The sequence below is a fragment of the Schistocerca gregaria genome, chromosome 3 (genome assembly GCF_023897955.1).
Source record: "Schistocerca gregaria isolate iqSchGreg1 chromosome 3, iqSchGreg1.2, whole genome shotgun sequence".
Classification (NCBI taxonomy): Eukaryota; Metazoa; Arthropoda; class Insecta; order Orthoptera; family Acrididae; genus Schistocerca; species Schistocerca gregaria.
This window is the reverse complement of record NC_064922.1, coordinates 874078339-874090558: the sequence shown is the minus strand read 5'-3', so window position 1 is coordinate 874090558 and position 12220 is coordinate 874078339. Positions and strand designations below refer to the sequence as shown.

The window sequence follows — 12220 nt, the reverse complement described above, 5'->3', positions numbered from 1 at the left end:
TTATTCTGGAATTACTCGTTAGGTTGCGTTCTGTTGTCTGACAAACGTTATTGACTCCATTAACAACTTGTTGGTCCTGTAGGTGCTACACAATCCAGAAAATAGGAAGAGATCTACATATACGTCGCGCGAAACTCTTCGAAAACACTGATACATTCGGTATTCTTCATTCAGGACTAGCGGGAAACTGTACTTATTTACTTTCAGTCAATGTTTTTCTTTTCTGGGATCGCTGGTATAGTGAAGTCGTTGCCTTGACTGTTTAGCTGCCATAAGACACATACTTTATCTCCTTTGAAAGAAAAAATTCTCACACTCACTGCCAATTTCCTAGGTGTCGGAAGATTCTCGCCGCTGCTACACGTAATACCTATTGTAAGAATTTTGCAAAACACCTCTGGGCTCTCATTGGGGACACCAGGTGGAATGCAGAATTGGTGAAATCCAGGAGCTGATGCAGTTTTCTCTCGAGACAAGTAATTTCCGAGATGTTAGTATCAGTGTGTAAGTCGATGTAGGCGGCGGGAGAATTACGACCTACATTGCGTAGAGCAGGTGCTTAATGAATGCGCATCTAGTTTTGCGGTGCACTTTGTCGTTTTGCTGCGGCGCTCTTCTTATGTCCTCGCCTCTGGCAGGGAAGAGCAGGCGGTGCTGACGAAGCGGTACAAAGTTGAAGGCCTCAGCTGACAGACGCCGCTCGCTATAAAAGACGTGTCGCCCCAGCTGGCGACATCAGTCCACTCCAGAGACGCACCCTTGGTAACCATGAAGACCGCTGTGAGTATAACAACACGTGGGGACACTTTCAGTATATACCATCAGTCTTTTTGCCTGATGCGATGCGTGCAGCCACCATTTACCTCCTATGCTAACCTCTTCATCTGTTCACCCACCCTCCTCAATTGTTTGTTGTGTATTATGCGATGTATGTATTCCAATATTTGTCTTCCCCTAAGCCCTTTGCTCTCCATCTACGGCTTCCTCCTGTACCACTGAAGTTATTGTCTGATGTCTTCACGTGCATTCTATTATCTTCTCACTTCTTGTAGTTAGTGTTTTCGACTTACTGCTTTCCCACCGATTCTCCGGATACCCGCTTTATCTCTCGCTTCATCACCGTACTCCTCCTGTAACATCATATCTCCAACACTTCGGTTCTCTTCCACTCCGTTTCCTACAGTCGATCATCGATTTCTACGCAGTACTGTACCCCAGTCGTTCATTGTCAGGCATTTCTTTTATCAGACTAAGGTCTATGTTGTATAACAGTAAACTTTTTTAGTAAGGAATGTTGTCTATTGATTTTGGGATGTGTTGTTTTGCTTCCAAGGTAGAATTCAGTCACTTCTGCAGTATGTTCCAAAACATTTATGCTACGTTTGTCGCTATTCGCTTTTCTACTGTACCTTAACAGTTTTGTCTTTGCTTTACTTTCAACACATACTCCGTTGTCACTAAACTGTCATTCGCGTCGAAAAGTTCTATATTCCACAATTCTCACAGGTCATAGAAGTATCATCAGAAAATCGTACATGTGATGTTTTATCATCGGCAAGTTTATCAAATGGTTCAAATGGCTCTGAGCACTATGGGATTTAACGTCGGAGGTCGTCAGTCCCCAAGAACTTAGAACTACTTAAACCTAACTAACCTAAGGACATCACACACATCCATGCCCGAGGCAGGATTCGAACCAGCGACCATAGTGGTCACGCGATTCCAGACTGAAGCGCCGAGAACCGCACGGCCACACTAGCCGGCGGCAAGTTTATCCCCACTTCTCAAGCTTTCTTTTATTTCTTTCGTTGCTTCTTTGATATACAGTTTGCAAAGTAGAAGGGAAAAACGTCATTACTTCCATTATAATTCGAGTACCACTTCTAGTCTTGCATTATTCTTGGTTCTTGTACATAATGTATATTACTCGTCTTTTCCTACATTTATTTACTGAAATGGAATTTCCTGCTAAGTTAGCATTTGCAGTAGCGTTTGTACGTGACAAGTTATAACAGAGTATCAGACCAGGGCACTTACCTGTTACCAACAGTGCGCTGAGGTTTCTCCCTCATTACACGCACTGCAGGTCCACAGCTTCATCTTGCCACAGCCTTCCCCAACCCTCTCCAAATTCCGGAGAGACCCTTCCACGATGCTATTAGACTAACATCTAATGTACGCCGTGGCTAGTTTTAGCTTGTCAAGAGTAATGACGCTTCTTTAATTTGCTGCTATATTGTGATTAACTGTATTTATTTGTTTAGCTGTTTATTTCACTTGACAAGATTACGATTTTCAGGACTTTTATTATACCAACCAGAATCCTCAGAGAGGCAGTATTCGAATGTACACGATATATAAGCTGTAAATAAAAAATGGCTCTGAGCACTATGGGACTTAACATCTGAGGTCATCAGTCCCCTAGAACTTACAACTAGTTAAACCTTACTAACCTAAGGACATCACACACATCCATGCCCGAGGGAGGATTCGAACCTGCGACCGTAGCACTCCCGCGGTTCCGGACTGCAGAGCCTAGAAGCTGTAAATAATCATGGCAACAATAATAGCGGATATAATAATGAATATATAGTACTAGGGTAAAATCTGTCATTGTATTTAATAATTTTCTCTAGCGTAACATTTCTGTCAAACGGGAATAATGATATACCGACAGAAATGTATAGCGACAGTGCAGTAGGAATCAAATTAGAAGACAAGGTCTACTGGTCCGCAGAAGCTTGAGAAATAACAGAGCGACCATAGCAGACAACATGAAAAAAATACCGTAATATATATGTATGAGGAAATCTGGGGATCTTTTAAAAGGGCTAGAGGGAAGCTTTCAACGATAATAGCAAAAGAAGTTCCAATCTCCTCTTTTCTTGGATCAGACATGCGAGAAGGTTTAGTAGACACAGCAAAGTTGCTGTATGTATCAGGTCTTACATGTGATGGTAATAGGTATTTGATATGTTAGCAGAAGTACTAATCACAGCAGAGACTAAGAAACCGACGAAGAAAACAGAATGCGTAAAAATCATGTCACAAGTACCCTAACTGAGCATAGAAACGACTGACGTAATTCAACATCGTAACATTACATACAAAAGCATTCAGGGTTAGCTCAGGTCGTACGGAGTTTTCGCTGTTTGTGCCGTGCAGAAGCGTATTATAGACGTACAGATTCGACAGGGCTAACGAGTGAACAACTTTAAGTTTTATTTCACGTGGAAAAAGTTTTCAAATTTTTTGAATTTCGTGTAATCAACACAGAAATTTCCTACATACGGTGACAGTTCGGTGTTCCCCTTCTAGAAATTCATCTGAAAATATGCCGCGACTTGCTCAACTTTCAAAGCGATATGAGAATCGCTAGTTTTCTTTTTGACTTTAAGGCTCAAAATTTGTGTACATAGTGATATTGAACAAAGGTCACCAGTCATACCTGATATGAGAGAAAAAATGTTCTTAGGGCTCTATAGTAAACGTTACATCCTGACTTTCTCTATCGATCGAGGTCATGCGTCAGTATTTTATATTTTCAGTATTCTTACATACATCGCCTCTCCCCGATGTTATTCAGTCTGTATATTGAGCAAGCAGTAAAGGAAACAAAAGAAAAATTCGGAGTACGTATTAAAATTCATGGAGAAGTAAAAACTTTGAGGTGCGCCGATGACATTGTAATTCTGTCAGAGACAGCAAAGGACCTGGAAGAGCAGTTGAACGGAATGGACAGTGTCTTGAGAGGAGGATATAAGATGAACATCAACAAAAGAAAAACGGGGATAATGGATTGTAGTCTAGTTAACTCGGGTTATGCTGAGGGAATTAGATTAGGGAATGAGACACTTAAAGTAGTAAAGGAGTTTTGCTTTTTGGGGAGCAAAATAACTGATGATAGTCGAAGTAGAGAGAATATAAAATGTAGACTGGCAATGGCAAGGAAAGAGTTTCTGAAGAAAAGAAATTTGTTAACATCGAGTATTGATTTAAGTGTCAGGAAGTCGTCTGAAAGAATTTGTATGGAGAGTAGCCATATGTGGAAGTGAATCATGGACGATAAATAGTTTGGACAAGAAGAGAATAGAAGAATGCTGAAGATTAGATGTGTATATCACATAACTAATGAGGAAGTATTGAATAGAAATGGGAAGAAGAGGAGTTTGTGGCACAACTTGTCTAGAAGAAGGGATCGGTTGGTAGGACATGTTCTGAGGCATCAAGGGATCACCAATTTAGTGTTGGAGGACAGCGTGGAGGGTAAAAATCGTAGAGAGAGGCCAAGAGATGAATACACTCAGCAAATTCAGAAGAATGTAGGCTACAGTACGTACTGGGAGATGACGCGGCTAGCACAGGGTAGAGTAGCATGGATAGCTGCATCAGGCCAGTCTCAGGAATGAAGACCACAACAACAGAGTGGCCAACATGTTTTCCAGGCACGAACCCTATCGAAAATGTCTGGGATAGATTGAAAAGGGCTGTTTATGGACGACGTAACCCACCAACCGCTCTTAGGGATCCACGCCGAATCGCCGTTGAGGTGTGGGACAATCTGGACCAACAGTGCCTTGATGAACTTGTGGATAGTATGCCACGACGAATACACGCATTCATCAGTGCAAGAGGACGTGGTACTGGGTATTAGAGATACTGGTGTGTACAGCAGTCTGGACCACTACCTCTGAAGGTCTCGCTCTATGATGGTGCAACATGTAATGTGTGGTTTTCATGCTCAATAAAAAGGGTGGAAATGATGTTTACGTTCATCTCTATTCTAATTTTCTGTACAGTTTCCGGAACTCTCGGAACCGAGGTGATGCAAAACTTTTTTTTGATGTGTGTATAAAAGGGATAATCACAGAAATGTTCAAATGTGTGTGAAACCTTATGGGACTTAACTGCTAAGGTCATCAGTCTTTAAGCTCACACACTACTTAACCAAAATTATCGTAAGGACAAACACACACACCCGTGCCTTAAGGAGGTTCAAATGGGTCAAATGGCTTTGAGCACTATGGGACTTAACTTCTGAGGTCATCAGTCGCCTAGAACTGAGAAGTAATTAAACCTAACTAACCTAAGGACATCACACACATCCATGCCCGAGGCAGGATTCGAACCTGCGACCGTAGCGGTCGCTCGGCTCCAGACTGTAGCGCCTAGAACCGCACGGCCACTCTAGCTGGCCCTTAGGGAGGACTCGAACCTCCGCCGGGATCAGCCGCACAGTCCATAACTGCATCGCCTTAGCCCGGTTAATCACAGTTCAGTTATTTTTATGAAGAAGGTAACAATATATGGTTATGAAATTAGGTATATGAACATTGTGCATTTCGGCAGGAGCATGTGAGGGAATACGTACGTGAAGGGGTGATAGTGGAATGTGGGGGCTTCTTAAGTAATAGAACCGAGTACGTTGTCCGCGATGGTGAGTGTTAATCGGAGGTGAGGGTATCATCTGGAGTGCCCCAGGGAAGTGTGGTAGGTCGGCTGTTTTCTATCTACATAAATGATCTTTTGGATAGGGTGGATAGCAATGTGCGGCTGTTTGCTGCTGATACTGTGGTGTTTGGGAAGGTGTCGTTGTTGAGTGACTGTTGGACAGGATTTGTGATTGGTGTAAAGAATGGCAGCTAACTCTAAATATAGATAAATGTAAATTAATGCAGATGAATAGGAAAAAGAACCCTGTAATGTTTGAATACTCCATTAGTAGTGTAGCGCTTGACACAGTCACGCCGATTAAATATTTGGGCGTAACATTGCAGAGCGATATGAATTGGGACAAGCATGTAATGGCAGTTGTGGGGAAGGCGGATAGTCGTCTTCGGTTCATTGGTAGAATTTTGGGAAGATGTGGTTCATCTGTAAAGGAGACCGCTTATAAAACACTAATACGACCTATTCTTGAGTACTGCACGAGCGTTTGGGATCCCTATCAGGTCGTATTGAGGGAGGACATAGAAGCAATTCAGAGGCGGGCTGCTAGATTTGTTACTGGTAGGTTTGATCATTACGCGAGTGTTACGGAAATGGTTGAGGAACTCGGGTGGGAGTCTCTAGAGGAAAGGAGGCGTTTTTTTCGTGAATCGCTACTGAGGAAATTTAGAGAACGAGCATTTGAGGCTGACTGCAATACAATTTTATTGCCGCCAACTTACATTTTGCGGAAAGACCACAAAAATAAGATAAGAGAGATTAGGGCTCGTACTGAGGCATATAGGCAGTCATTTTTCCCTCGTTCTGTTTGGGAGTGGAACAGGGAGAGAAGATGCTAGTTGGGGTAGGAGGTACCCTCCGCCACGCACCGTATGGTGGATTGCGGAGTATGTATATAGATGTAGATGTAGAATACAATACAATGGACGATAGAGAAGGAAAAAAATGAGAGAAGGGGTAAACAGAAGGAAAAATGGAAAAGAGGGTTACTGGAAGAAGAAATGAGCGTTGGAGAAATAGTTACGTGCTAATGCCGGCTTTACAGCCTTGGCATGTTGATGGAAAGCCCGTACAGTGAGATAGCTGCTGATGTCACCATGCCTACGACTCTTTTACATATATTTTAATCGTTACCCTCTACACTGTTAGATATATTTTACATTAATGCAACTGCTTTTAACAAATGAGTATTTGTACATTAATTAATTATCGCTCTTATGTGCCTCACAGAGAATTTCCCCTCTGTCAGAGACGAGTGAATTACATTTGCTGGCCCGTCTAACGGGTAATTTTGTGCGTCGCCGCCACGTACTTACCGCCGGCCCTGTTGCAGGTGTTCATGCTGGCCGTGCTGGCTGTGCTGGGCTGCGCCCTGGCGGGCCCCATGCCGTTCCCGCTGGCGCTCCCGGGCCCCGGGCCCGCCGCCGCCGCCTCCGCCGCCCCCGCGCCCATCCCCGCTCCGGGTCCGGGTCCCGCCCCCGCGCCGCTGCCCGTCGCTCCGCGCCCCAGGGAGTCGCTCAGCCCCAGCGAGACGCTCTACTACGCCTACTACTACCCCTTCGTCTACTACATCGGCTGATTCTCCACTGTGACTCCTTTGCTCACACCTACGTATTGACTCTACGAATGCCTGGCATCTTGTAAATTCTTCTTACAATAAATCTCTTCGTCTCTTTATATTGTTCTTTCTGTAAACATAATCGCTGCAAAGAGCCCACTTTTGAATAGGTAATATCGAAACCTTATTTTATAGTTGTGGGAAGTCATTAAGGATGTGATAATGGCAGTATCTGTTAAGCAGCCCTAGGAATAACATGTTGTATAGCACTATATTTATGGACACAAAGACGAAGATACAGGAGCGATCAAAACACAAAGAAACAATGATGTCGTATAAACACGCAAGCACAAGCTAACAACTAGGCAGGCAGAGAGTTCCGACGTGCAGTCACTCGTAGAGTTCCACTCTATCAAAACTATAGTATGGTAGTTTTGGTTCACGACACAAATGATGCAGTAAATGGTGGGACTATTGGTACTATTGGTAGCACACGTAGGAAAAAAAATGAATGTGTAAGAGAGAAACTGGCAGCTGACTATTTCTTTTTTTGTTTGTTTGTTTTGCACATCATTAGAACCACGTATCATTCAGTGTTACTTCGTTGTGTATTTTATATCCTCACAGAACACCAACTTCATTTTCTAAGTAAAAAAATTGCCTGTACTCAATACAACATTCATCATCATCAAAGGCTAGCCTTTCTTGTCTTTACTGATAAGTGGGGAAGTTTGTTTCTGAATAACAAGAACAAGTTCTGCGAGATATTGAAGCGATGAATGATTTTTTTGCGATTTTTTTATTTTACCCTGTTTGCTGCGGAATTTTGGTTTTCTAGCGCTATGATATAAATCTGTACCTTTATTTTACTACAATAACCCTCAGTTTCATGATACAAATGAACAATTTTCGAATAAAGCCTGTATCAGACATTCACGATTTCAATTCTGCTACAAATGAAATTTACTTTTAAGTAAGAAACGGGAGGATAGCTATGTAGAACATAAGTGTTTCGTAGCTTAGCTGCGGAAGTAACATCACACAGTTTATAGATGGATCACCACTTCTGGTTTTTAGGGGAATCTAGTAACACACTGATCGTATTCAGCTACATGGATACTCTGCAAATCACACTTAAGTTCCTAGCAGAGGGTTCATCAAAACACCTTCATGAAAATTCTCCATTATTCTAATCTCGAGCTGCTCGGGAAAAAACGATCTTTCCTTACCAACACTGATTTACCTTATTTTTTGAAGTTATTTTATGCAGATCGTTTCCCCTTATGTAGATCGGTGTCAACAAAATATTTTCGCATTCGGAACAGATGTTGGTGACAAATTTCGTAGAAATATTCCTTCGCAACGAAAAACGCATTTGTTTTAATGGTACCCATCCCGAATCCTGTAAAATGTCAGTGACACACTAGCCCCTATCTCGCGATAATACAAAACATGCTCCCCTTCCTTGAACTTTCTCGATGTACTCTGTTAATTCTGTCAGCTAAGAACCATAGATCGCGCAGCAGTACTCCAAAAGAGGGCGGACGAGCATATGGCAGGCAGTCTATAGCAGATCTGCTACATTTTCTAAGTGTTCTGCCAATAAGACGCAGTCTTTGGATTGCCTTCGCAGCAACATTTTCTACGTTCAAAAGATGGCTCAGAGCACTATGGGACTTAACTTCTGAGGTGATCAGTCCTCTAGAACTTAGAACTACTTAAACCTAACTAACCTAAGGACATCACACACATTCATGCCCGACGCAGGATTCGAACCTGTGGCCGTGGCGGTCACGCTGTTCCAGACTGTAGCGCCCAGAACCGCTCGGCCACACCCGCCGGCCATCTTCTACGTGTTCTTTCCAGTTTAAACTGTCCGTAAATGTAATTCCTAGGTATTTAGTTAAATTTACGGCCTTTAGATGTTACTAAGTTATCATGTAACCTACGTTTAACGGATTCCTTTCAGTAGTCATATTGATGACCTCAATTATTTAGGGTCAATTGCCGATTTGCACACCATTCAGATATCTTTTCTAAATCGTTTTTCAATTAGTTTTGATCTCTTGATGAGTTTAATGGACAATAAACGACAGCACCATCTGGAAACAACCTAAGACGGCTGCTCAGATTATCTCCTAAATCGTTTATAGAGATAAGGGTCAGAAAAAGGCCTATGACAATACCCTGGGGAACGCCATAAATCACTTCTATTTTACCCGATGACTTTCCGTCAATTACTACGAGCTGTGACCTCTGACATGAACTCGCGAATCCAGTCACATAACTTAAACGGTATTCCATAAACACGCAACTTCGCTTCAAGCTGCTTGTGTTGTACAGATTAAAAAACCTTCTGGAACTCTAAAAATGCGGAATCAATCTGAAATTCCTTGCCAATAACACTCAACACTTGTTGTGTTTAAAGAGCTAGTTGTGTTTCACGAGAACGATGTTTCCTAAACCTATATTGACTGGGTGTCAATAGACCGCTCTCTTCGAGGTAATTCGTAATGTTTGAACACAATATATGTTCCAAAATCTTAATGCATATCGACGTTAGTGTAATGGGTCTGTGGATTACTTCTACCTTTCTTGAACATTGTTCTGTGTAACTTTCCAGTCCTTGGGTACGCATCTTTCGTCGAGTGAGCGGTTGTTTATGATTGTTGTACATAAAGGAAGCAATCGTTTTGAAGTAACGCCATATAGTATACCATACACGTAACCTACAGGTAAAGTGGATACGACCTTAACTGAGCAAAGCTACTAGGAAAAGTACCGTAGTTACGCTTGCTTTTGATACTCTATGGTAGCCTAAAGAAGTTTTTCAACTCTAGTCAATTGCTGTCGAAAAGGAAGTAGGAAGTGCGGTGACAAAGACCATCGTGATCTGTGCCACGGATCTTGTCTGTAGTGGGCGCTGGCTGCAGACAATGCTGGCACCCATGAGCCATTCCACTGTAGAGAGCGCGTGGCTCAAGAAAAAGACAGGCAGCGGAGCGCACGTAACACTGCAGGATGCCAGCAGCCGTCTTCAGCTGGGAGTGAGTATTTCAGGTGACTTTAGTAATTCTTAACCGCACCTTCAAATGCACGCAAACTCTCCATAACACGCGACAGATTTAAAACCTTTATTGGTTACTTTTTCATTGATATATTGATTTCCTGTGGGCCCTATGCGGAGCTGACCGTTCGCAAAGTGTGACATACCAACACGGCTAGTGTGACGTTACAAGTTCGTTTCGGGGCCCGTATTTCTTCTGGGCTCTGACAGAGCGCCAGATACGAATTCGATAGCCGTGTACTCGTGTATTAGTTTCGCCACCACAAATGACACATCTGCTGCAATCAGGTCTGGTAGGCGCCCGCTAAATGTGCTAGAATTGTGAAGGTTAGAAAACTCTCTTACAGATAAAGTACATATTAAGTTTTTTTGTTCTGACTCGATATACTGCCTCAATATAACATTATGAAATGTCCCCTTAGAACAATTAGTGAATTACTGTGCTTAAACTGACACAATATTTTTAGCGCAACGCAATCTGACTTAATAATCCCTACAAAAGAATGGCCCTGACTAACAATTAAACTATACTTTTCACAAATCATTTACCTCACAAAAATCTTCGTTACTCGAACTACTGCAATACAACGAGCACCACTACTGCCAGCTAAATAAAAGATTCAAACTACGGAAGGCACTAACTACTGATAGGCATAGTTAGCAAATGAAAGATTTTGATAGAGAACAAACAATGTATTTACCTTAATAGTCATAATATATATAGCAGTTCATGACATCCAGTCTTACAAATTTCAAAACTCCGCCATCTCTCTCCCCACATCCACCACTGCTGGCTGCTCACCTCCAACCGCCCAACGCTACTCGCTGTTAACATCCAGCTACCCAACACTACAATGGCGAGTATTACAACAATGCCAACCAGCCACAGACTGCACACAGCACAGCCAGTGACTTTCATACAGAGCGCTACGTGGCGTTACCAATATAAAAAACCTAAACAGCCTACTTACAACATCTTTTAACTTATACAACTATCCTCTAATTTTGCAACAGTTTCTACCAGTTAGGTGAAAAGGAGGAAACAACTTCTCTAGGGAAAAGAACTCAGACGTGGTGGATGGCTGAACAACAGGCATGCACAATCATCCTGTTTCATTCGTGCAGTTGACACAGTCAGCGACGCTGCAGCCTCCAACATTCACCTGCCTCGTTTTTACAGTACAAGTTCTGACGCTGTGCTCCTGCTGGTGCGACATTCGTACACTTTAAATGAAATTAAAGTCCAGGAAAGTGGTTAGTTTGTAAAAAATTAAGCACCAGACTTGTCTGGAAAAAACAGGCTATACTGATAAAGCCCTGTGCTCGCCAATGAAGCTGTTATATATAGTTTTCACATTCAGAATCAAATAAACAAATGAGTACCATCAGAATTGAAGCAGCGTACACTGGAACGGTAAATTCTGAGTAATCACCTCCTCACTACACTCTCTACGAACTGACACAAGTGAGAGAGAATACAATACACAATCTCAAACATACACATTAAACGACGCCCGTAGAAAATATGTTGCCGTGCGAGACTTCTTATACATCAAATGCCATGATACTGAATACTGATTGGCACCGTTCACAAAAGATTCTCCATTGATATCATGTTCACCCACTCAGTAGTGACCATAAGGCTACACGTAGTGACCATAAGGCTACAACAATGAATACACACACAGCTTGATAGTGAGCATAACTCTACTTACAAATGCGTTGGAGTGTCATGACACAGTGGACTGGAGTAAGTTCATCTGAGCTAACCATATCTAAGTTTTTATTTACTGTCACTGTCGAACATAAAACTTTTGTGTACCAATGAAAGTCACTACCTATGCGATTTTACAAGGTTGTACTTTGCAACATGAAATAAATTACAGCTGAGCTTATTGTGTTACTGAATTTGGACATCCAACGACATGATCTGCTCTCATCCAGCTCTCATCATAGAGTGCCTCAAGAAAGGGAAAGCTAATCCTATCTGCAAAATTTTCCCCGTCTGTCACATTACCAACATCACTTTCCATAACATAAACAATTAAAATCCTTCTGTCAGCTCCAACGATGACTAATGCTTATAATCACTCTGAGAAACTATACTGAACAGCTAAAGAAACTGGTGCACCTGCCTAATATCGTGT

At 42.3% G+C, this 12220-nt stretch overlaps 1 protein-coding gene across 1 annotated transcript; it reads left to right on the top strand.

Moving 5' to 3' along the window:
- Window positions 1-740: 740 nt before the first annotated feature.
- Window positions 741-7125, top strand: LOC126354948 (cyclin-dependent kinase inhibitor 1C-like). The gene is made up of 2 exons (XM_050005031.1): window positions 741-780; window positions 6782-7125. The coding sequence occupies exons 1-2, from the start codon at window positions 769-771 to the stop codon at window positions 7025-7027; spliced, it is 258 nt and encodes an 85-aa protein (XP_049860988.1). The 5' UTR covers window positions 741-768; the 3' UTR covers window positions 7028-7125.
- The last annotated feature ends 5095 nt before the right edge of the window (window positions 7126-12220 follow it).